Raw genomic sequence first — 26,234 nt, 5'->3', positions numbered from 1 at the left:
TCTTAACACAGGAATTGGTCACCCAGCCCTCCATTCAAATCTACCACCTGGATTCCCAGCATCGATGCCAAGCGCCATGCAGACAGTATTCCCACTTTCCCAAGACCCTTCAGCCCAGCTTGTTATCCTTCCCACCGAGCCACCAGCACCACACCCGACTCCTCATCACCTCGGTAATGCTTTGTATTAATGACGTGCAGATTGTGGTTAAGAGCCTGCCTATAGCATATATCTTCAGATTCAGATTCAATTTTAATTGTCATTGTCAGTGTACAATACAGAGACAACGAAATGCATTTAGCATCTCCCTGGAAGAGCGACATAGCAAATGATTTAAATAAATAATAATAAGTGATAATAAGTGTCCGGGGGGTGGGGGGGTGATTGGCAGTCACCGAGGTACGTTGTTGAGTAGAGTGACAGCCGACGGGAAGAAGCTGTTCCTGGACCTGCTGGTTCGGCAACGGAGAGACCTGTAGCGCCTCCCGGATGGTAGGAGGGTAAACAGTCCATGGTTGGGGTGAGAGCAGTCCTTGGCGATGCTGAGCGCCCTCCGCAGATAACGCTTGCTTTGGACAGACTCAATGGAGGGGAGCGAGGAACCGGTGATGCGTTGGGCAATTTTCACCACCCTCTGCAATGCCTTCCGGTCGGAGACAGAGCAGTTGCCATACCATACTGTGATGCAGTTGGTAAGGATGCTCTCGATGGTGCAGCGGTAGAAGCTCACCAGGATCTGAGGAGACAGATGGACCTTCTTCAGTCTCCTCAGGAAGAAGAGACGCTGGTGAGCCTTCTTGATCAGAGTTGAGGTATTGTGGGTCCAAGAGAGGTCATCGGAGATGTTGACTCCCAGGAACCTGAAGCTAGAAACACGTTCCACCTCCGTCCCGTTAATGTGGATGGGGGTGTGCGTGCCGCCCCTGGACTTCCTGAAGTCTACAATGAGCTCCTTGGTCTTCTTGGAGTTAAGGGCCAGGTTGTTGTCAGCGCACCATGCTGCTAAGTGCTGGACCTCCTCCCTGTAGGCCGACTCATCGTTGTTGCTGATGAGGCCAATCACCGTTGTATCATCTGCATACTTGATGATGGTGTTAGTACCATGTACAGGTGTGCAGTCATAGGTGAAGAGGGAGTAGAGGAGGGGGCTCAGCACACAGCCCTGTGGAACGCCGGTGTTCAGGGTGAGGGTTGAAGAGGTGTGCTTGTCTAACCTAACAGACTGGGGTCTGTTGGTTAGAAAGTCCAGTATCCAGTTGCAGAGGGAGGGGTCGATGCCCAGGTTACCGAGTTTGGTGATCAGTTTTGATGGTATAATGGTGTTGAATGCTGAGCTGTAATCGATGAACAGCATTCTTACGTAAGTGTCTCTGTTGTCGAGGTGGGAGAGGGCGGAGTGAAGTGCCGTTGAGATGGCATCCTCCGTACTCCTGTTCTTGCGGTAGGCAAACTGATAGGGATCCAGTGTGGGGGGTAGGCAGCTTTTGAGGTGTGCCAGGACCAGCCTCTCGAAGCACTTGGTGATGATGGGGGTAAGTGCAACTGGGCGGAAGTCGTTGAGGCTTGCCGCAGTGGAGTGTTTTGGCACTGGCACGATGGAGGTGGTTTTAAGGCACGTGGGGACAACTGCTTGGGCAAGTGACAGGTTGAAGATGTCAGTCCAGACGTCTGTCAGCTGCGCAGCACAGGCCCTGAGCACGCGCCCGGGGATGCCGTCAGGGCCAGCAGCTTTACGTGCATTAGTCCTACTCAGTGCCACAAATACGTCGTAGGGGGTGAGTGTGAGGGGTTGGTGATCGGCAGGTAGCACAGCCTTGATGGCTGTCTCTAGATTGTCCCTGTCGAAGCGGCCATAGAAGTGGTTAAGCTCCTCAAGGAAGGAGGCGTCGCTGGATGTGGGGGTGGTGTTGGAGGGTCTGTAGTCCGTGATGGCCTGGATGCCTTGCCACATGCGTCGGGGGTCGGAGTTGTTGTTGAAGTGCTCCTCAATCCTGAGCTTATGGCAGTGCTTGGCCTTCTTGATGCCCCTCTTCAGGTTAGCCCTGGCTGAACTGTAGGCTCGAGCATCGCCTGACCTGAAAGCGGTGTCCCGTGCTTTCAGCAGTAGCCTGACTGATGAAACACTTACTGATGAAACACTCCGATTTATATATAGTCTTTGACTGAGACAGATAGGGGCTCCAAATCTGAGGAAGGATTTGCTGGCATTGGAAAAGGGTCCGGAGGAGGTTTACGAGAATGTTCCCAGGGATGATTGGGTTAACATATGATGAGCGTTTGATGGCACTGGGCCCGTACTCGCGAGGGATGAGCAGGTGCTGACCCCAAACTACTGGCGAGGAAACTTCCCATGAATGTGGCTGACGGGTTTCCCATCAGTGCGTTGCCTGGCGTGTCCAAAGAAAAGAGAAACAGCAACAGAGTTAGTTTGTTTGTTCGTCACACTCTCTCATAAGTTCATAAGTGATAGGAGCAGAATAAGACCATTCAGCCCATCAGGTCTACTCCACCATTCAGTCATGGCTGATCATCTTTCCCTGTCAACCCCATTCTCCTTCCTTCTCCTGACTTAAGCCCAGACACCCGTACTCCTTTCCCACAAACTACCTAGATTCTCTCCTTCTCTCCTTTCCTAGAGTTTGGGTTGTTCACCCTTTCCTACAAATTACCTGCACTCTCTCCTTATGTCCTTTCCTGGGGATGTAATGATGAGACTTTATAAGGCCGCATTTGGAGTATTGTGAGCAGGTTTGGGCCCCATATCTGAGGAAGGATGTGCTGGCAGTGGAGAGGGTCCAGAGAATGATCCCACGAATGATTGGGTTAACATATGATGAGTGTTTGACAACACTGGGCCTGTACTCGCTGGAGTTTAGAAGGATGAGGGGAGACGTCATTGAAACTTAGCGAATAGTGAAAGGCCTGGATAGAGTGGATGTGGAGAGGATGTTTCCACTGGTGGGAGAGTCTAGGACCAGAGGCCATAACCTCAGACAGAATAAAAGGATCACCAATAGAAAGGAGATGATGAGAGATTTCTTTAGTCAGAGGCTGGTGATTCTGTGGAATTCATTGCCACAAAAAGCTGTTGTGGCTAAGTCAATGGATATATTTTGATGGTGGAGATTGATAGGTTCTTAATTCGTAACGGTGTTGGGGGTTATGGGGAGTAGGCAGGAGAGAGGGAAAAATAGATTAGCCATGATTGAATAGCTGAGTAGACTTAATGGGCCAATTGGCCTAATTCTGCTCCGACAACTTAGGAATTTATGAACTTATACAACTGATGACATTTATCTGCCATTTCTACCCTTAAACATTTTGCAAAGGGTAGAAATCTATTGGTGGATTTTGCTATTGGAACACACAGCCATGAAGTTCTTTGGGATGTCCTTATTTTTCTTTCTCTATCATGCAACTCTTTTTTTCCCGTTTCCCTCACATACAGAGTCAGGTTTATTTGCAAAGATGATAGTTTAAAGATACGGAAAAGGTGTAAACATACAACAATAAACTTCCTATTTCTTTTTCTTTGTGTACTTTACATTACTAAAATGAACTTTCACCAAAGATCTTTGTAATGGCCGGATTAGAAATTAAGTCCTTCTTGTAGAATGCAGGCAATGTGCCCCCTTGTACATTTGATAAAATCACTTTGATTTCTCTGTTAGTTTTATCCTGCCTTGGGGTAACTTGGACTTCTTGTGGTCCTTGGGCTGTCCTTTATGTTGAAGTGTCTTGATAAGTGCACTGAATAGCCAAAGAGGAAGAATGACTTTACTTACGTTAGTTTGGCATGTCATGAAGAGGTGAAACAGATTCTCTTTCAAATCCCCAGAATTGCTGAATAATTCTCTCCTTAGCCTGGATTTGATTCCATATCATTTGTGGCCTGGCTTGTGTTTAAGAACATATTTAGAAATGTTAGCCAGGGTTAGGTCCATGTGTTTTGCATTTATCATCATCAAAAATGCATCTTTTCGAATGGTACAAATAAATTAAATTAAACAAGTTCTAACAGAATTACGTGACTTTTCATGAAGCCCGAGGACTTCTCATCCATTTGAAATAGATTTTCGGATCAATTTTATGCTGTGTATTCCCTAAACACTGCTTTCTGCAAATTAACTTTGAGAGAAGGCAGACCAGTTGTGGTGCCTGAGCCTAAATCCAAACTCAAATACAGTATGTTCAAGAAGGAACTGCAGATGCTGGAAGATCGAAGGTACACAAAAATGCTGGAGAAACTCAGCGGGTGCAGCAGCATCTATGGAGCGAAGGAAATAGGCGACGTTTCGGGCCGAAACCCTTCTTCAGACTGATGGGGGGTGGGGGGGAGAAGGAAGGAAAAAGGGAGGAGGAGGAGCCCGAGGGCGGGGGGATGGGAGGAGACAGCTCGAGGGTTATGGAAGGGGAGGAGACAGCAAGGGCTAGCAAAACTGGGAGAATTCAACGTTCATGCCATCCGGACGCAAGCAACCCAGGCGGAATATGAGGTGCTGTTCCTCCAATTTCCGGTGTTGAAGCCGTTCCGGTGTCCGCAAAGACCGCTCCCTCCGCAACTCCCTCGTCAATTCTTCCCTTCCCTCCCGTACCACCCCCTCCCCGGGCACTTTCCGTTGCAACCGCATGAAATGCAACACCTGTCCCTTCACCTCCCCCCTCGACTCCATTCAAGGACCCAAGCAGTCGTTCCAGGTGCGACAAAGGTTCACCTGTATCTCCTCCAACCTCATCTACTGCATCCGCTGCTCTAGATGTCAGCTGATTTACATCGGGGATACTAAGCGGAGGTTGGGCGATCATTTCGCCGAACACCTCCGCTCAGTCCGCAATAACCTACCTGAACTCCCGGTGGCTCAGCACTTCAACTCCCCCTCCCATTCCCAATCCGACCTCTCTGTCCTGGGTCTCCTCCATTGCCAGAGTGAGCAACACCGGAAATTGGAGGAACAGCACCTCATATTCCGCCTGGGTTGCTTGCGTCCGGATGGCATGAACGTTGAATTCTCCCAGTTTTGCTAGCCCTTGCTGTCTCCTCCCCTTCCTTAACCCTCGAGCTGTCTCCTCCCATCCCCCCGCCCTCGGGCTCCTCTTCCTCCCTTTTTCCTTCCTTCTCCCCCCCCACCCCCCATCAGTCTGAAGAAGGGTTTCGGCCCGAAACGTCGCCTATTTCCTTCGCTCCATAGATGCTGCTGCACCCGCTGAGTTTCTCCAGCATTTTTGTGTACCTCAAATACAGTAGATTACTTTATGGGCAAAATATAGTCCAACACATATTATTTGATTCAGGTATGGTATGGCACTATTTGTCACACTTAGATACATATTAGAAAAGCATCTCAGATATAGTACAAGTGTATATTGGTAGTACACTGAGACAGTATACAGAGTCGTCTGTTTGGTGCCATTTTCAAGTCTCTGTTGTTGTAAGTGCAGGGTTCTTGACCTGACTATGAGGACCTGTTGTCCATTGCAGGGTCGACCTGGCCAAGCGTAGCTGTTGGTGTCCTCCACCGCTGCTCCACCTCTGCAGCCGCGTCCAGACCAGGAGCTTGGCCTCTTGGAGCGGTGCCCTGTCCAGCCGAGCCCCAGGCTGTTGCAGGGCCTCCAGTGGGGCCCACTCCCATGTCGAGGCCGTGCACCCTCCCGCAGGAATCCCCATCAAAATGACTCACACTTAGACACTTGGGTTCTTCAACCTCATTCTGGCAGCCTGGAATGGAAAGCTATGTAAATATGGAAACAGGAATCCCAAAGATTAGGTCAACATTCCAGCTTGCCAGCCAGTCTATGTTATCATCCATCCATGAACCATCTACAACCTGGAGCTGTTTCCCCTGATGTGAACTTCAGCCTCACAGTGCCAGAGACCCGGATTCGATCCCGACCTCGGTTCCTGTCTGTGTGGAGTTTGCATGTTCTCCCTGGGACCACAAGGGTTTCCTCGGGGTGCTCCGGTTTCCTCCCACAGCCCAAAGTCGTGCGGGTTTGCAGGTGAATTGGCCCTCTGTACGTTGCCCCTGTTTGGCAGTCCTAAGCTTCATAGTGACAGGCTGGGTTGCAGAAGGGTCAGGTCCAGATGTAAAGTATATACCAGAAATGAACCCATGGGGAAATAACACGCCATCTCTGATATCCTGATGCACAAGCAATTTCCCCAATGCGTTTTCATGTGAAACAATGGGAAACTGAGCCTTTCTTCAGTTCTGCTTAGTGAGCAATGCCCAAAGAGGGGTAGGCACCGGAGGGTGATTGTAACAGTTCCATAGCCCTGTCCCCGACCTGTTCTTCCTTTGATAAATGGCTGATGGTGGGAACATGGGACTGCTGAATGTATTGGAATATATGCCATCTAAAAATGTATCCAAGCAGATGATTTATATTGTTGTGGTAATGGATGATATAAAGCTTATCAATAACTATCTCCAAAGCATAATAATGTACGAGTGGACATCCTGTGGCATTACTCTTGAAAGTCAGATGATACGACACTTTCTAATGATAAGAGTTTTAAATCTTGCATGCACAATGCAGTTTACTGCCAGGTTGGGCAGCGCACCTTTAAAGACTAATAGTTATTAAGTAAACAGCAGCTTAGGTCAGTCAGTATCCCATTATTTGTCAAAGGAATTTTATACATTATAATGTGTTTGCCAGTTTCAGATTGTGGTTCAAAGACAATCATACACATTCCGACTGATTTGAATGATAATTAGTGGATGATGTCAATGCAACACCTGGCAATGCTTTTTTTGACTATTTTAAATGCTTTGTAGCATGCTTTGATATGAACACCTTACGTTTGCTATGATGTGGAGTTCCATTTATATTTGAAACTATATTCAAAATCTACAATGAAAATAAGCACAATAATGGTCACAAAAGTCCTGGACAAAATTAGTTGATCAGTTGATTAGTTGATCAGTCTTAATGGTCTTAACTAAAGTAAAATGTATTTAACAGTGAAGTCCCATTATTACTAAATTATCAATTGAACCATTTCTTAAGCGAATTGAAATGTTGGTGAAGGATTGTTCCCGTTCAGGGAGACAGAGGGATCAAGGCCTATGGTGCAATGCACAACCAAGATTAATTATTAAGATTTATTCATTGGTAATGATTGAGAAGCTCTGAGGCTGGGTTTTAACAGCTGGAAGGCTGTAGATTAAGGAAGAGACTGAAGGTGACAGAAAAAGTACCCCTCATTTCAGCTGTGAAGATGTGTGCGTTGCCCAATGTGATTCACATTACATGCAGAGAAATGGGACAAGATGGATGACAATACCTTCGCAGTGTAGACTAGTCAAAGAAGAAAAGTTCAGAAGATTAGTGATCAGAGTACCCTGTCTGGGCGAGCACTCGTGGGTCAATGGGAGCACATTCGGAGGACCAGCCATTAACTGTAGGACTGATTTGAGAAAGAAATGATGTACATGTCTTCCCCTCGGTGTGAAAGTCTGAATCATGTACAGGACGTAGATACAAATAGCTTTTGGGAGACCGGCGGTATGGATTTGCCCGCTTTCCTGGCATCTTCTGCTGGGTGGGGGCTCGGTTCATGGTAATATCTGAATGATTGAGACAAATGCCCTGGTATAAATACGTGGCCTCTGGTTGGCCTATGTTTTTATTTAAATGGGGGATCTTGGTCAGCATGGACAGATGGGCTGAGTGGCCAGTTTCTCTACTGTATGGGTGTATATTCATTAAATGATGTGGTTAGGTAATTTCATGATTGGTCGTGAAACGTGAATACCGTGTAATGTGGGAACGATGGGATGGATGTCTGTGCTGGGTGAGGTGCATGCTGGGATGTTGATCTGAACCTGTTCTTCCTTTGCCGTGTCCTTCCAGCAGAAGTGATCGACCCTGCACATTCCCTCTGGCCGCCCATCTATCCAGCCCGAGCCCCTGCCCCGCACATGCAGCACCCCGGCCAGCTCTCTGTATACCCTCGCTCCCAGCTTCTCCGCCAGCAGGAGCTCTACATGTTGCAGCAACAGCATCACCAACACCAACACCATCAGCAGCAGCAGCAGCAGCAACAGCAACGGGCACAAGCACTTCAACTCCAGCGGCATGCACAAGTAGCGGTGAGGAAAGCACACCGTGCATGGACTTGGCCTACTTCTTATCCTGGGCGATTATAATAATATGATTATTATAAATAATACAATCATATATTATATAAATGTTACTAATATTTAACGTAGGAAGGAACTGCAAACTTGGTTTACACCCAAGATAGACACAAAAAAGCTGGGTCAGGCAACATCTGTGGAGAAAACGAATAGGTGACGCTTCGGGTCGAGACCCGAAGATGAGAAGAGATGCTGCCTGATCCGATGAGTTATTCTGTGTCTATCTTCTGCGACTAATATTTTGTTTGCCATTCCTTCCCCACGTTCTTCACAGAGCACTTTGTTCTGCTGGCCTGAAATCCTCTTGTGAGCAGCAATTGACCTGATGCAACCATGCACTTATTACTGTTAAAAGATTGTTCAATGTCTTAATCAGGTTGAAAATCGCTGATGTCTATTCACGCAAAGAAAAACTACTGCAGATACTAAAAACCTGAAATGAATGGGGAAATGCTCATCAAGTCAGGCAGCATCTGTGGAGAGAGAAATAGAGTCAATGTTGCGGTGTGGTGGTGACTTATGATTTTGTTTAGTTTAGTTTAGAGATACAGCACGGAAACAGGCCCCTTCGTCCCACCCAGTCCGTGCTGACCAGCGATCCCCGTACACTAACACTATCCTATACACACATTAGGTAGAATTTACAATTTTTGCTGAAGCCAATTAACCTACAAACCTCTGTGTTCAAAAGTGAACTGCAGATGCTGGAATATCGAAGGTACACAAAATTGCTGGGGAAACTCAGCGGGTGCAGCAGCATCTATGGAGCGAAGGAAATTTCCTTCGCTCCATAGATGCTGCTGCACCCGCTGAGTTTCCCCAGCAATTTTGTGAACCTACAAACCTCTACGTCTTTGGAGTGTGGGAGGACACCGGTGCACCCGGAGAAAACCCACGCTGGTCACGGAGAGGACGCACCTACTCTGGACAAACAAGTGTTCATACATGTCACCTACTTCCATCTCATCCAATGGAACTGATCATTGATTGTGTTGAAAGTTCCAGAATGCATGAGTAATTTTTGAGTAGACAATATTAAATTGGAGGTGACACCCCCACAATGAAGCTAATAAATCCTAAAACATAAAGCACACTTCATTTGATATGGCTAGTTAGTCTCATTCACACCCGGCAATCAATTACAAATATATTTATAATTGGTCACGAAGGCTGTTAAATGTTTTGAAACCAAGGAGGTTGGGCGGAAGTTACAATCTTGATCAGGCTTAATTGAAGTGAATAGCGGAGCAGGCCGAAGGATTTGAATGTTCAACTCTTGTTTAATATTCCTGGAGAGCCTAATGTTTCAATTTCGTGAGCAGAATTGTACTGGTAGAAAATGGAAGGAACTCTTTGAGTATTGACAATGTTAATTGATCACCTGAATCCTGTCTTTTCTTCAGGATCAGCGGAAGGCAGAGGAACCTCGATTGGAGGCAGAAGAACACACTTTAGAGAGGAGCAGGAGATCACACAAAACAGTTGCCTTAAACTCCCCCAAGAGTCTATCTTCACCTGTTATATTGCCATCTGCCATGTGTTCTGCCAAACTCTCACCCTGTCATCATTCTCCTTCTTTGAGGCCGAGGTCAGGATGCCCCACTCCCCAGCCCACCGCCGTGTGTCCATTGCCTTCTTGTCCCACTCCTGCTCCGGCCATCGTCCCACAATCCTCAGTGGCCAGTCCTCCTCCTTCCCAGAGTTCCGCAGGAAGTCAAACAGCCGCAAAGCGAGTGGATGGAGAGGCATCTCAACATTACCCCGAGTCCTTTGAGCCAGGTATGTTCACAGTTATATTTACAACACAACGTGTAAAGGCTGTTACATGGTTTAGTTTAGTTTAGAGATACAGCGCGGAAACAGGCCCTTCGGTCCACCGTGTCCGCGCCGACCAGCGATCCCCGCACACTTAGCACTATACTATACACAACTTAAATTATACCAAGCCAATTAACCTACAAACCTGTACCTATTTGGAGTGTGGGAGGAAACCACAGATCCCGGAGAAAACCCACGCGGGTCACGGGGAGAATGTACAAACTCCGTACAGACAGCACCCATGGTCTGTATGGAACCCGGGTCCCTGGCGCAGTAAGGCAGCAACTCTACCGCTCCGCCACCGTGCAGTCACCGGTTGGTGAAATACTTTTTTTAGAGTCTAGATTTCAAAATCTGATTGAGACTGTCTACACTAGGAATAATTCTGTGGCATATGGGTCAGTACAGAGAGTAAAAAGATTAGTCTGTTCAATATTTACTATAAAAGAGCACAACTGATGTAATTTATGTTCTCGCAAGTAAGCTCTATTTTGGCGGTGGAGCTTCCAAAGTCAGGAAGAAAATCAGTGTGAGAGTGGTATTAACATTGATCAATAAGTCAATGGCAAATGGATAGAGACTGTGAGCCCCTTTCTGCTTGTACAGCTCAGTCAGTCCCCTTTTGTTGGAGAGGCCGCACTGCCTGTGTATACTGAGCATAATTAGTGGTAGCTGCTGCAAATATTAAACACTTTAGAGAAAGCAGAAATCTGAATAGACTAGCATTACTGCTCAATGACTCTCGCCTGTTAGGTAAATGTTTATGCAGTTATATTTTGCAGAACGGTGACAAGCAGTTTTCAATTGAAAGAATATTTACTTCTGAAGAGAAAGATTACGTCGCACTTTTAGTAAACTTGTGATAGTTCAGAGAACGTTTGGCCAATTAAAATGTCTGTAGCCTGGTCATTGTTGTTCGGCATGTATATTGGTCAGACTAACTAGGATAACTTGCTTGTTCTCAATCAGATTAGTACCATTTGGTCTCTTTTGAGAAGACGTAAGGGGAAATATCATCTAAAAGACATAGCACATCTAATAAGAGGTCTGAAGAAGGGTCTCAACCCGAAACGTCACCTATTTCCTTCGCTCCATAGATGCTGCCTCACCCGCTGAGTTTCTCCAGCATTTTTGTCCAGCACATCTAATAGGTAGACACAAAATGCTGGAGTAGCTCAGGGGGACAGACAGCATCTCTGGAGAGAGGGAATGGGTGACGATTCGAGACCCTTCTTCAGTCTGACAATGGTCTCGACCCGAAACGTCACCCATTCCTTCTCTCCAGAGATGCCGCCTGTCCCTACCTTTAAACCAGCATCTGCAGTTCTTTCTTACACAGCACATCTAATAGTTCAGCTCTCCCTCGGTAATAGCTCCAATCTAGATTTTTATATCCAAGTCTCAGTGGTAAGATTTGAACCCACATCTCTTTGGCTCGGATTGTGAGCCATGTTGTTTGAGTGTTGGTTGACTCAATAAACAATAGCATTTGCCACTTTCACCAGTGTGTTCAACTAACCAAGTTTCAGCAATTGAGATTTGCTCGTTTTCACCACGGCACTTGAACAAAATGGGAATAAAAAGCTCATTTGCATGAGAAGGGAAGACTGACTTGGATTGTCCACTGTCTCTGGCGTGGAATAATCATCAAAGGAAATACTGTAAGAACAAGCGTGGGTTGATTAAATTTCTATGTAGTCAAATGTTTGCAACTTTTCCTTCATGAAATCAGTTGAAATCGGGCCTGCTAAACCCAAGCCAAAATAAAACGCTCACAACAAAATCCAATACATTTCCTTTCGGATTTTCAAGGTTAGACATTATGCAGCAGCTGAAATTCTTTTGTTTCATGTTGAAGGGAAAATGAGGAGAAAGACTGAGCAGCTTGGCAGATAGGAAGCTTATTCTCCTTCACCAGTCCTTGGGAAGGAAACACTCCAGTGGAAGGATACATATTCATCTGGTGGTTATGTCTGTGAGGCGGATGGATACCATTAATTACACTCAGTTGATGACAAGGTAGTCAGGATGCTGCCAACCGGCATAAAGTCAGGGGCACCTTGGAGTTCTTGGTGAAGACACAGTAATAACATTTGTTTTGTTGCTCGAGCTCGGTGTCAGCTGCACTCTCCGATGTCAGGAATATTATCTGCGCTGGGTAGAGGGTGCTGCCCCTTCAATGTTTCACCGTTACAAACAAATCTTTAACCTTGAGCCCGGAGATACCAAGCGGCGCACATTCCCCACTTCTCCATCCATTGCGATTTGTCTTTTGATTGAGTGAATAAATTGTTAGCCTTTTTTTCTCCGTAGCAGTTAGTGAACACAAGGCACCTGGACAAGACAGGTTTTTCACTGCGCTTTCAGAGGTTGATATAGAGTGAGCACAATGGCATTATGATTACAGTCACTGTAAGCCATGATTCATGCATTCATGCATGTTCACTTTATCAGAGTGAAATGCAGAATAAATGAAAACTGACTGACTATAGCAACTGTACTGGGGTTTAAGCCCTGTAGGTTATATTTCCTATTTTGAAGATCAGTATGTGTATCCAAAAAGAACAAGGGTCATACATCCAAAAATCACCGTGAGGATTAACATTGATCGAATGGCGGAGTAGACTCGATGGACCGAATGGCCTATTCCGCTTCCTACGATGTAGTTTTAGTTTTTAGTTTTAGAGACGCGGCGTGAAAAGATGTCCTTCAGCCCACCGACTCCGCGCCGACCAGCAATCACCCCATACACTAGTTCTATCCGACACACTATGGACAATTTATAGAAGCCAATTAACCTACAAACCTGCACATCTTTGGAATATGGTAGAAAACCGGAGCCCCTGGAGAAAACCCAGGCAGTCACAGGGAGAGCGTGCAAACTCCACACAGAGAGCAGCCGTAGTCAGGATCTGCGATCTCTCGCACTGTAAGGCAGCACCTCTACCGCTGTGCCACTGTGCTACCCTATGTCATGAGATAATGATCCCAAAATGATTTGAATAGTTAAATTGGATTACATTTAGTTTAGTTTATTGTCACATGTACTGAGGTACAGTAAAAAGCTTTTATTGCGTGCTAACTAGTCAGCGGAAAGACAATACATGATTACTATCAAGCCATCCATGGTGTACAGATATATGATAAAGGGAATAACGTGAATAATGTTCAGCGCAAGATAAAGTCCAGTAAAGTCCGATTAAAGATGGTCGGAGGGCCTCTGATGCATTGTGGTAGATCTGTAGAAACCACCTCTGATGTTAAAGCCACAATGAGCATGTTTCTTGTCAGCTGTGGGCGTTGGTGTTGCGTTAAAACCTGTTTCTCCTCCTTGTCGTTTCCAGAGCTTCCACCTGGCTACTCGTACACACCAGTCACCATGGGCTATCGCTCCCCGACTCCTCTTGCACACTCTGCCGACCCCGCAGACGCTGAAACTATGCAACCCGTCCCCACAGCCGCCGAGCCGGAGCAGTCCCGAACCATTGCGCATGGTGCCAAAATCCACTGTGACACTCGCTCGGCCCTGACGGAGAGGGCGAGCCCACGTGAACAGCAGATCACAGCAAACACCTTGGATACTGTCGAACAAAATGAGCACAGCCTTCTCCGCAGCTCAGAGGAGAAGGAGACGGCAAATGCTTTGCCAACGGAGAATTCAACTGTGGAGCAACTTGAGCCATCTGTGAAGGAAAACGTGCCGTGCTTAAGGCATCTGATTGCTTCTCAGGGAAATGACCCCGAGGGAAGGCTAGAAGGAGAAGAATGCAGGGGACAAACTTCAGCAGTTGGCTCGGCCCACTCAACCGTTGAGCCCACGACCTTAACCAACAACACACTGGATGTAAGAAACTCTGATCACTCGAGTTTGGTACCTGAGGCGGACTTAAGGATGGAAGGCGGCACTGATGAGGAGGCCGCACAAGTGAATCAGGATGAGGATTGTGAAAGTCACCGCCATGCCTCGGAGAGGGACGAGGTGCTCAAGTGGAGGGTGGACTGTGTGGCGGGAATGAATGCCCTGGTGGCAGCTGGTCTCAGCATGGGAGAGCTCCTCGCTTTAGAGCCCGACTTTGCCAACATCCCCGTTCCACCTTCACGCCCTGCAACGTCAACCTTTAACCCCTGCTCAGGGATGCATGGTATAGCTCTGCTGAGTGAATTGGCCGAACTGGAACAGCGGCAGCAGAACTACGATGGCACCGCCCAAGGTAATTTTCTGAACTCGCATGACCCTACTTCAGTACCACATCTGAACAATGTCCTTCATTTACTTATATTTATTCTTTTGCATTGAACAGAAATCTTTCCTCGAGAGGGGAAAATACTTAGTTGGAAAAGTGTTGGTTAAGACACATACAGCATAGAAACAGGGCCTTTGGCCCAACTTGCCAGTCGACCAACATGTCCCATCATCACTTGTCCCACCTTCTCACATTGGCCCATATCCCTCTATACTTTTCCTGTCAATGTACCTGTCCAAATGTCTTTTAAATGTTGTTTCAGTAGGTGATGATTTTGAATATTACTATGTGAAATGGAACTGCTTACCATTATTAGTAAGCTTAAAAATATATACAAACTGTTGGAGTAACTCAGCGGGTCAGGCAGCTTCTCTGGAGAACATGTTAGGTGATGTTTCTGGTTGGGTCTGTGCTGACTGATTGTGGTGGAGGGGAGAAGGCTGGATTAGAGAAGGGGGGTAGGGGTGGGAGGGGCAGGCAAGTGATTGTTGGATGCCGCTGAAGGTAGGTTTTCAATTGGCAGAAGGGTGGACAAAGGCTAGAGATGAAATGGAGATAAAAGGGTGTCAGATAAGGAGAGAAGAGGAAGTGAAGCCAGAGGAAAGGATGTTGGTGGAAGGGAACAACAAAGGGAGGGGGGGGAGGAGGTGAGTTAATTGGAAGTAGATTATTTAAAAGTAGACAGAGAGATAGACACAAAAAGCTGGAGTAATTCAGCAGGACAGGCAGCATCTGTGGAGAGAAGGAATGTGTGACGTTTCGGGTCGAGAATCGTTTTGTGTCTGAAAAAGGGTCTCGACCCGAAACGTCACCCATTGCTTCTCTCCAGAGATGCTGCCTGTCCTGCTGAGTTACTCCAGCACTTTGTGTCTTTCTTTGGTTTAAACCAGCACCTGCAGTTCCTGCCCACACATTGTCTAAACGTAGCATGGATTACGAAAGGAGGGAGTGCTACATTTCTGAAATTCAAAGAATTTAGTTTCACACCAACAGTAGCATTCCACCTGCAGCACCAAGGCCAAAGTGCGTGTACATAATTAATAATGTATGGACAGCAGAAACTAATTGTGAAATGGTGTGGTTTGCTCCATGTTGTATTGATGCCGTTCTGGCCATTATATGGAATGCAACTTCTGACCAAATATTCCGTTTCAGCTGGAGGTCGGTTCTGTGAGAAAAGTAAAATGATTGGGTTATCACACAGAACTGTCAGATGTTCATCTTGGCTTGGCGGTAACTCTCGATTCTGAGCCTGTTTCCGTGCACTAAGCATCCATTGAGGCAACCAATGGATGGAAATTGGACCTTGAATCTGAATTTGTGATTCGCCTTGTCAAGGGAGAGGAAGGCCAGCTTTCTGTGAATGGTGCTAGGTTGGATGGATATTGTCCTGACTGCACTGTTCAAGGGCTCTGTGAGAATGGTCAAGGTAGACCATGGTGGGCCCCAGGTGAGGCATGTGTCATTTCCAATTGCCTACTTCTGAGTTACATCCATACCTGGGTCTCCCTGCACAGGAAGAAGACAGTTTCTGCTGGTATGTCTGAAGCTTTCTGTCAGTTGGGGGCTGGAGTACATCAAAGATGCCAGGAGAACATGTTCACCTCAGTTTTACTTTTGATTTTGTCTTTGTTTGCTGATTTTAACAAAGTTATTCTGAAACAAAACAAAGCACAAACACATAAGAGAGTGGGGTGTGAAAAAAACGATCAAATGCATGCATAAGTGCAGAGTATATTTACCTTTGAACATTAATGTGGAGGCACAAGGAACTGCAGATGCTGGAATCTCAAGTAAAACAAAATGCTGGAATAATTTGGCTGGTCGGGCAGCATCAGTGGAGGGAATGGATAGGCGATGTTTCGGGTAGGGCCTCTTCTTCAAACAGCACAGAGGGGGAGCAGTGAGAGGGGATCTCATGGGACTCATTGGAGAGAGAACCTCTTCAAAGTAGCCTTTGTGGAGATTTCACAGTGGAGCTGAACAGTGCTCCCAAACTGAAACCTCACCAGTCCATTTCCTTCACAGATGCTGCTGACTGGCTGAGTTACTCCAGCACTTTGTGTTTTGCTCAAGAACAGTATTGTGTTGGCTTTAAGCACCTGGGAATCTTCTAAGGTTGTTTAAGTTGCTGTTAAAATGCAGGGCTTGTTATGAATAGCTGGATTGTATTGTGAGCCTTCCTCAGACCAGTAGTTGGCATCTCCCTTTTAGAAAACCATTTAACGACTCCTTAGCAAAGCTGCTAAAATAATGGACGCAGATAACCAGAATAATAAAATCCTTTTGATATGAAGCAGGTTTGTAACTGAGGCCTTTGAGATTGTGTTCATATAAGAGCAGTAATTTTATTGCAGCACGGTTCTCAAAAGGATGTGGTCCAAAAGATCAAATTAGCGTATCTTTTCTTTTTTGATATTTATAGCACAAACACGGGCACAATGCAACAGTGACTTATTTCCTGATATCAAAACCTTCAAACTGTTGCCAAGAAAAAAAATCCTCAAAGCCTGAAGTCCCAATCTCTTTGTGTTAACATAAGATAAAGAATTTGTCCCATAAAATGAATCTCCCCAAAGGCCTGTATTTCACTCTGTTCTCAAAACACAGAGGGGAGACAATATCAAATGGCTGTGATGTTGGCCCAGTATAATCAAACACTTCCTCTTGCCCACATCGGCATGGCAGAGACCTCCTCTGCTCGCTTCCCGTGGCTTCCGTAGAGCAGCTAAACACAGGGAGTGGCTTTCCCATGAAATCACCGCTTTCCCAGCAAAACAAGATTAAAAAATAAAAAAAAGGCTTTGATTTGCAAACATGCAAGAGTTTGGAAAAGAGAAAGTGAGCAGATTGTTTAGATTTAAGCACTTGATACAATAAGTAGTACTTGAATGGAGCCAAATTTAGCAGGAAACTGGTCAGTGTTCGGGCAAAAGAGGTGTCAGAGAGAAGGAGTGAGAGCAGAGCGTAAAGCTTGACTGTTGCAATATTGTTTCCTCCCAATGGCTGATCAATACACGTCTTGGCAAATGACTGCACTTAATCGCCCGGCGCGGCTTTAATGGCCGCGGGACTTGCCATCGCCCACCGGGGGCTTTACTATCGGGAGAAGAATGCAACGCAGGGGAGAGACAAGGCTTTGCCTTCCATCACAGTGAGAAGGAGATTCACTGTGATGGATGTTTGTGTAAATTGTGTTGTTGAGTGTCTTGGTTCTTTACTTGTATGACTGCAGAAATCAAATTTCGTTTGAACTTCTTTTGAGGTTCCAATGAGAATAAATTTGTATTGTATTGTAAATATACCCACCACCTGCACTCAGAGGATGATGGGCACGTGGAACGAGATGCTAGAAGGTAGTTGAAGTTGTCGAGGAAGGTAAGATAAAAGCATTTAAAAGACACTTGGACAGGGTACATGAGTAGAAAAGTTTTTGTGGCAAAATCTGTCACCTTCTGAGAAGTTCAAAGATTCCTCAAGAGTCCATAGCATAATAGGCTGAGCAGGAGCTACAGTACAGATCCCAATGCAAAAAGCCACTGGCTGAAATGGGACAAAGTCCTGAGTGCATTCCATTTGATCTTTCACTGACTAGTAAATCTGAAATTGGCTTTGATTTGCTCCAGTGATCAGAAACCCAGCTGAAACATGTAAACTGATGTTGGACTATTTGGAGCCAACATCTTGTGTTATGGAATGGTGCAACCGAAGTAACTCAAAGCTGGAGTAACTCAGCGGAACAGGCAGCATCTCTGGAGAGAAGGAATGGTGGTGTTTCGGGTCGAGTCCTTTCAGACTCAGTCTTCTTTGGCGGCGCGACTCATCCGTTGCAGCGGCCCCTACAGCCTGTCTGTCTTTTTTTAATTTTTTGTCTAGTTAAATGTAGTGTTGGTGTTTTTTAATACTGGTTTTAAATGTGTATATGTGGGGGGGGGGGGGAAGGGGGAAACTGTTTAAAATCTCTTCCCTGTCCGGGAGACCCGACCTTTTCCCTGTCGGGTCTCCGTTGTCGTTGGGGCCTAGCACCGTGGAGCGGCCTCCAACCTGAACGACCCGGGGGCTCGGGAGACTGCGGAGCTGCGGAGCTGCGGACTACTCACCATCGTGGGGCTGGCCGGCCACGGAGCGTGGGGAGCGGTGGTGACTCGCTGCTGCGACTCGACTCCTGGGGCTCGGAGGCTCCAGCAACGCAGCCGCAGGTCCGGTGGACTGGGACATCGGGAGCTCGCGGGTCCGGGGGGAGAGACCGCTTCCCGGAGCTCCCGCAACGCGACTTCTCCAGCCCGTGTCGCGGGGTTGGAACGACCCGGAGCGGGGACGTACATCGCCCGGCGCGGCTTCATGGCCGTGGGACATTCCAGCGCCCGCCGGGGGCTCCAACATTGTGACTTTTAGACTGGGAGCGGGGCCGTAAATCGCCCGGCATGGCCTAAAATGGCCGTGGGACTTATCATCGCCCGCCTGGGGCTTGGATATCGGGAGAGAAATGGAGAACAGGGGAGAGAAAAGACTTTGCCTTCCATCACAGTGGGTCCACTGTGATGGATGTTTGTGTGAATTAAATTGTGTGTATGTCTGTAGGAAATTGTCTTTGTTTGTACGGCTGTGGAAACGGAATTTCGTTTGAGCCTCACTGAGGTTCAAATGACAATAAATGGTATTGTATTGTATTGTATTCAGGTCTGAAGAATGGTCTCGACCCGAAACGTCACCCATTCCTTCTCTCCAGAGATGCTGCCTGTCCCACTGAGTCACTCCAGCTTTTTGTGTCCATCTTCAGTTAAAACAGATTACAGATTATCTGGTGTTTTGAGCGTGGGAGCTAGTGGGCCTTACGCAGGCAACCAGATGGTATTACTGTGTTTAAACAATAAATTAAACGTGCTTCCTGTTGTCAAGGGGAGGGGGGGGGGGAGGGAGTGGGAGGAGATAAAATTGTTCGTTGTTATGCACACTTGTCATCAGCCCACCAGGGAATTTGTGTCACCCCCCCCCCCATGTTTTAAAAGTGATTTATTATGGCTGCCAATGCCCCGAGCCATCTGTCCCCACGGCCGGGGGTTTGGGGGGTGAATCACTCGGTGTGGTGTCGGGGGTGATGGCGGTCCCACGCCAGCCTGTCCCACACCTCTGCTCCACCCGGCGCAGCCGACACATGGCTCGTCACAGTGCGGTCGCACGGGGAGACTAAGCGGCCGTGGCCTTGGCCGTGGGAGAGTGGGGGCTGTCCCGAGGGATGCGCTCCTTCGGCCGCCTACAACTTGGTGCTCGGGTTCACAGTGCCCAGTCACCTATGGCTTGTGTGGGAAAATGAACCCCCACCCTCTCATCTCCACCAGCCATTGATGTGATGGACGCGGGGGTCTGGACCAAATGCTGACAAGTCCCGCCCGCCCCCCCCCCCCCCCCCCCCCGGCAACGTCATGTCCGTTATTTGACTTTTCGGCAGAGCGGCCTTTCAGTGAGTTTGCTTTTAGGCGTCCCACCCTTTCGGTTAGTTGGCGTTTCGGATTCGTACGCTTTCGATTATTTAGCGTTTCGGCTTTGTTTCCGTTGGGTTATTTGGCTTCCACTTCTTTGCTTCTGCTTCTCGTCCTTCGACGCCACGTCCGGGTACCGAATGCAGCACATTTGCAATCGGGCGGCACGGTGGCGCAGTGGTTGAGTTGCTGCCTTACAGCGCTAGAGACCCGGGTTCGATTCTGACTACAGGTGCAGTCTGTACGGAGTTTGTACATTCTCGTCGTAACCTGCGGGGATCTCCTCCGGGTGCTCTGGTTTCCTCCCACACTCCAAAGTAGGTTAATTGGCACTGGTATAAATATAAATTGTCCCTAGTGTATAGGATAATTGTTAATGTGCAGGGAATGCTGGTCGGCATGGACTCGATGGACTGATGTGGCTGTTTCCGCACTGTATCTCTAAACTAAACTGAAATTGAGCTAAGTCAAACTAAACTAAACTAAAGGTGTCATCAGTGTGAAGTTTATCTCACTGAATTTGTGAAAAAAACCTACACTTAATAAATCTGGCAGCTTTTTCTCATTCATTTATTGGGCTTTGCTACATAGGATATGTAAAACCAAATTTGTCCTTAAAAGTATTCAACATACTGACAGATATGGACACAAAGTTCTGGAGTAACTCAGCAGGTCAAGCAGCATCTCTGGAGAATATGGATGGGTGACGTTTCGGATCAAGATCCTGAAGGAGGGTCCTGACCTGAAACGTCACCTAGCCATGTTCTCCTAAGATGCGGCCTGACCTGCCGAATTACTCCTACACTTTGTGTCCTTTTGTGTACTAACCGGCAGCTGGGGATCCTTGTTTCAACATACTGACAGATATGATTCTCACTATAAATAGAAATACAAACTGTGCACATTCACATGTAGATTATTATATGCATCTATTCAGTGATAGAAAAACAGATTAATCACTAAGACTTTCATATAATCATATGCAAATATTATCAGCAGAATGAACAAAACTTTATAAATAGATAATAAGATGCACAATATCATCTGCACACATATGCGCGCATTCTGAATGTTATTGAATGGCCTAGATTTTGCAATGAAGTGACTTGCCATTAGGACTGAAATTATTCAATGATTTAATGATGCTTTCAATGATACTTTATTGTCACATGTATCTCGGTGCAGTGAAATGTTTTGTTTTGCACACAACCTGGTAAAATCATACAGCAGACCTCACCTACAATAGTGTCGCCATGTTTCTGCCGCCGCCGCCCAAGTTACAAAAGTTCACCAAACAGGCCTAACTTCCCTCCCTATCTTCTGCCTGTGGCCGCACGCGTCAGCAGCTAATATAAGATCTATTAGACGAGTTGGAAGAAGTTTAAGAACTACTCCAAAGACCCGGGTTCAATCCTGACTGCGGGTGCCATCTGTATGGAATTTGTACGTTCTCCCTGTGAACGCGTGGGTTTTCTCCGGGTGCTCCAGTTTCCTCCCACTTTCCAAGAAGTGCAGGTTTGTAGGTCAATTGGCACTAAATGATCCCTAGTGTGTAGTATAGAACGAGTGTACAGTTGATTGTTGGACGGCATGGACACGGTGGGCCGAAGGGTCTGTTTCCACACTGTATCTCTAAACTAAACAAAGCTAAACTAAATTAAATTAACTAGAACTACGGCATCGTAATCCCTGCTTTCCTGGCACTTTGGGGCTGTTCATCAACTCTCACTAGTCTCATTTTTCTTGTTATTGCTCAAACTGAAATGTAGTTACATCAAGGACTGCTCAACAGGGAAATTGGCTGCAATCACAAAAATGGAAAAGGGTGACGACAGCTTAATCAAAAACCAGCAAAGAATAATTGCCACTTAACAACAAAATGTATCAAGCGCTGTCTGATGTTTCTTGCAGCTTCTTCCATTAATATTATTTTTTCGTACCAGAACTGCAGGTGCTGGTTTATACCAAGGATAGACACAAAGTGCTGGAGTAACTCAGTGGGTCAGGCAGCATTTCTGGAGGGTCCCGACAAGAAAAGTCACCCAAACATTTTCTCCAGAGATACTGCCAGGTCCGCTGAGTTACTCCAACACTTTGTGTCTATCAGATTCAGATTCAGATTCAGATTCAGATTCGACTTTAATTGTCATTGTCCGTGTACAGTACAGAGACAACGAAATGCATTTAGCATCTCCCTGGAAGAGCGACATAGCATATGATTTGAATAAATATTTACATTAGCATATATACAGACATAGTGTTTTTCCTGTGAGAGGAGTGTCCGGGGGGGGGGGGGGTGATTGGCAGTCACCGAGGCACGTTGTTGACTAGAGTGACAGCCGCCGGGAAGAAGCTGTTCCTGGACCTGCTGGTAGATCCATGGTAGAGCTGCTACCTCACATCACCAGAGACCTGGGTTCGATCCTGACCTTTGTTGCTGCCTGTGTGGAGGTTGCACGTTCTCCTTGTGACCGTGTGGGTTTTCTCTGAGTGCTTCGGTTTCCACATCCCCCAAAGGCAGGTTGATTGTACAATGGTCCCTAGTGCAAAAACGAGATACATAGAACTAGTGTGAACGAGAAATCGATGGTTGGCATGGAATCAGTAGGCCAAAGGGCCCGTTTCAATGCTACGTCTCCAAACTAAACTAAATCTGTTTACAGTAAATGTGTTAATGGTCATTAAAAGTGTCCAATTTTTGCTTTGCAATGTTTCTCTTTTGTGTTCAATGATTAAGGAGGCAGGAGGCCTGTGTGGAGTAAGCAGGGCATGCAGCTGAACGTAGCGTTGAACTGAATGTATTTCTGTGTAAGGATTATGTACTTACCAAGGCAAGATAGATGTGTTTTCACAGGAGGTGGATGTGAATGCCTCCGCCAGTATTTATTGTCCATCTGCCTCCCTAAACTGGTTGCCTCACATGACATCTCAGGGGGTCAGCCACGTTGATGTGATTTGGGTCGTACATAAGCCAGACAATAAAGATGATTTAGTTTTTTAGTTTTAGTTAAAGGGCCTGTCCCACTATGGCAACCTAATTTGCGAGTTTAGAAGAGTTTGCGCTCGTCACAAACTTGCAGCATGGTCGACACGTGGTCCTAGGAGGTCACTGGAACTCTCCTTAATGCTCAACAGAAGTTCCCGCATACTCGCGGCCTCAGTTTGGTCGAGGAAAATTTTTCAACATGCGGAAGATTTTTGCGCGAGTAAACATTGGTTGGCGTGGTTCTTTAGAACTCGTGGTAGTGGGGTTGCCCATGTGGTTATAGGTAGTCGAGGTAGCCATAGGCAATCTCCTTTGCTGACCGGGCATTTTAATTGGCTCATTGGGAAAATAAAACGTAAGCACGAGTTTTCAGAACCAAGGAAAACCGGTAATGTTAAATGCCCGCTAAACTTTATTAAAAGTTGGCTGGCTTCTTAAAAGTGTCTCTACGCCTTCTCACGCCCTTCTCCCCACCTCCCCCCAACTACCCCCACCCCCGCTCTTTTAAAAGACCTACCGTACAATGTGCCAGCCGTCTTTTACCTTCCTGTTCATCGCGGGTATCACCTTAGCTTTGCACCGTGTGAATTTCAGACAGAGCTCCCCCGCCTTTGTGATTGTGTGTGTGTGTGTGTGTGTGTGTGTGTGTGTGTGTGTGTGTGTGTGTGTGTGTGTGTGTGTGTGTGTGTGTGTGTGTGTGTGTGTGTGTGCGGTCGATCCAGCTCGCGGTTGTACAGGCGAGTGCCCCCGAGCTTGAAGGTTGAAGACAGTTGCTGAAAAGTTGCGTAGATGGGACAGGCCCCTTAGAGATAAGCATGGAAACAGGCCCTTCGGCCCACCGAGTCCTCACCGACCAGCGATCACCCGCACACTTGTTCTCTCCTACATGCTAGGGACAATTTACAGAAGCCAAATAACCTATAAACCTGCATGTCTTTGGAGTGTGGGAGGAAACCAGAGCACCCAGAGGAAACCCATGTGGTCTCAGGGAGAATATGCAAACTCGAAACAGATAGCACCCATAGTTGGGTTCGAACCCGGGCCTCGGGCGTTGTAAGGCAGCAACTCTACCGCAGCGCCACCATGCCACCGTTTCACAGATTCAGAAACTAATGAACTGGATAAGATTTTGTGGCCATCCAATACTTTTATGATCACATGGTTAATAATAGCTTTTTATTTCAAATGACTGCAACAATTTGAATATAATTTCCCTATTCTGCTGTGGTGGGATATAAACCACTTTAGGATCGCTAATCCAGGCATCTAAATTACAATCTGGATTACAGGCAACCAAGATCAGGATCAAACCCGGGTCTCTGGCGCTGTGAGGCAGCAGCTCTACCAGCTGCTCCACTGTGAATGAAAGTATTCAAGAGGCACGTGTACGGAAGGTCTGACCAGAGCAAATACGTTAGAGATAGAGGATATGTGAGAATGGAATAGTACAAAATGGAATAGAAACCACATATATGGTGCTTATGTGCTCAGGGGGCTGTGAATCATACAGGAAGGGAGCTGATTCACTTTCAGTGAATCTTAAATTTGAGATCATTGGCCTATTAATTAAATTCACTTGCAATTATTCGGGTCATTCCTTATGCAGGTACATTAAAAACAAATTAAGGCAAATTTTTATTTTTTAGCCGCCAGGAGGTTGGTTTGTTTATGGCAGTTTTTTAGTTGTTGCATATGATTCACGTCACGCTATCACTTGCTTGCTAATTACTCCTGGAGTGCACTTAAAACCGACAGGAAGGCGACTAAAGAAGCAGAACCTCTGAAACTGAGCTCATACAGGACCGGAAAGCCACCCATTCCTTCTCTCCAGAGATGCTGCCTGTCCTGCTGAGTTCCTCCGGGTTTTTGTGTCCAGCTTCTTGTTCAGTGGCTGCTGGCTATAGTGCCTGTGGCTGATCCCAGTGCTCTCTGCAGGATATTATTTTAAAAGGGGAGAAGATATGGAATAACTTTCCAGTGGTAAATTCACTGGGTACATCATTAGCATCATCACTGCAGAACAATCTAAGCCAACGTACACACGTATATAATATGTGCCTTGCAAACATATATACATACATGTTACATTCAATGCTGAGATATCATTGTGTTTTATGTTCCTATCACACACAATGATTAGGAAGGAACTGCAGATGCTGGTTTATATGGAAGGTAGACACAAAATGCTGGAGTAACTCAGTGGTTCAGGCAGCCTCTCTCTGGAGAAAAATGAATAGGCGACTTCTGAGGGGTCTGAAGAAGGGTTCCCACCCGAAATGTCACCTATTCCTTTTCTCCAGGAATGCTGCCGGACCCGCTACGTTACTCCAGCATTTTGTCTCTCGTTACAGGCAATGAGTCATAGAGTGATACGGTGTGGAAACAGGCCCTTCAGCCCAACTTGCCCACACCGGCCAACATGTCCCAGCTACTCTAGTCCCACCTGCAATGATTATCTCATTGAAAGCACTCTTTAGTTCCCAAATGCAGATTTCAAAATGTAAATCGCTTCACATGCTTACACATAGGCTGTTAAAATATCAAATGCCCGTAACCTCATTACATTATTAATCAATAACACTTTTATCAGCTGATTGATCAGTTCTGGTCAAAAGAATTGATTGTTCCTGAAGTATCCATCGATATTGAATCCATTAACATTCCTTCTTTAGGGAAAAGGGTGATGTAATTCCGATAGAATAACCAGGGAACCTGAGAACAGGCATTGTGTTGCAATATTTTGTGACATCATGCTGGTTGTCTTGTTTAAAGCAACTTGACATAATTTGCTTATTTTAGTCCGTGACCTTTTTGAAGATTTATGCGAGTACTTCCCTGAAATTAGATTTTAACTCTTTGAGTGAAAATCCAATCAGAAATCTGGATAAAGATCCCTTGTTAGAGGTTTATTTGATGATTCTGCAATCAAAATATCTTTTGTAGCTCAGTATATTTTCTTTCGCAGCCTCTTCAGTGCTCTGGCTCAGTGGCAGTCCGCTTAGACCATACGGCAGTACAACACAGGAACAGGCCCTCCGACCCACAATGTTTAACCTTAGGTTTAGGTTAATTATTGTCACTTGTGCCGAGGTATATTGGAGAGCTTGGTATTGCATGCTATCCAATCAAATCAGATAATTCCATACATAAGTACAATCAGGCCAAACTCAAGTACAATCATTAGAGCAAAGGGAAAGATACAGAGTGCAGCACAGTTCTCAGCATTGTAGTGCACCAGTCCCATAGACAAAGTCCAATGTCTGTAAATGGGGTAGAGGTGAACCCACTACCTCAGCATATGGAAAGACCATTGAGAGGACAAGAATGGGAATCCGAGGGGTAACTTTTTCACACAGAGGGTGTATGGAACAAGCTGCCAGATAAGGTAGTTGATGCTGGGACTATTGGACAGTTGGACATGTACATGGTTAGGACAGGTTTGGAGGGTTTTGGACCAAGTGCAGGCAAGTGCAGGGCCTCGTCGAGTTTTAGAAATTAAAACTTTTAGCCAACAAATCAGCCTTGATGCACTTACTGTTCTGAGTCTTGTGTAAATCCCAGT

General features: G+C 46.3%; 1 protein-coding gene across 8 annotated transcripts in view; it reads left to right on the top strand.

Moving 5' to 3' along the window:
- The window catches only part of bahcc1 (BAH domain and coiled-coil containing 1), a 275,446-nt gene that overhangs the window by 152,538 nt on the left and 96,674 nt on the right, over positions 1-26,234 (top strand). For 7 of the 8 annotated variants that reach the window (XM_033044370.1, XM_033044369.1, XM_033044374.1 and 4 more), the window contains 4 exons: positions 12-173; positions 7,858-8,096; positions 9,548-9,923; positions 13,307-14,173. In XM_033044370.1, the coding sequence (XP_032900261.1) occupies positions 12-173; positions 7,858-8,096; positions 9,548-9,923; positions 13,307-14,173 (1,644 nt within the window). The remainder of the gene's footprint in view (positions 1-11; positions 174-7,857; positions 8,097-9,547; positions 9,924-13,306; positions 14,174-26,234) is intronic. The other variant, XM_033044373.1, reaches the window with a different exon arrangement.

Source organism: Amblyraja radiata, chromosome 26 (genome assembly GCF_010909765.2).
Source record: "Amblyraja radiata isolate CabotCenter1 chromosome 26, sAmbRad1.1.pri, whole genome shotgun sequence".
Lineage (NCBI taxonomy): Eukaryota > Metazoa > Chordata > Chondrichthyes > Rajiformes > Rajidae > Amblyraja > Amblyraja radiata.
Note: the sequence above shows the minus strand (reverse complement) of the source record. Positions and strands in the feature narration are given on the sequence as shown.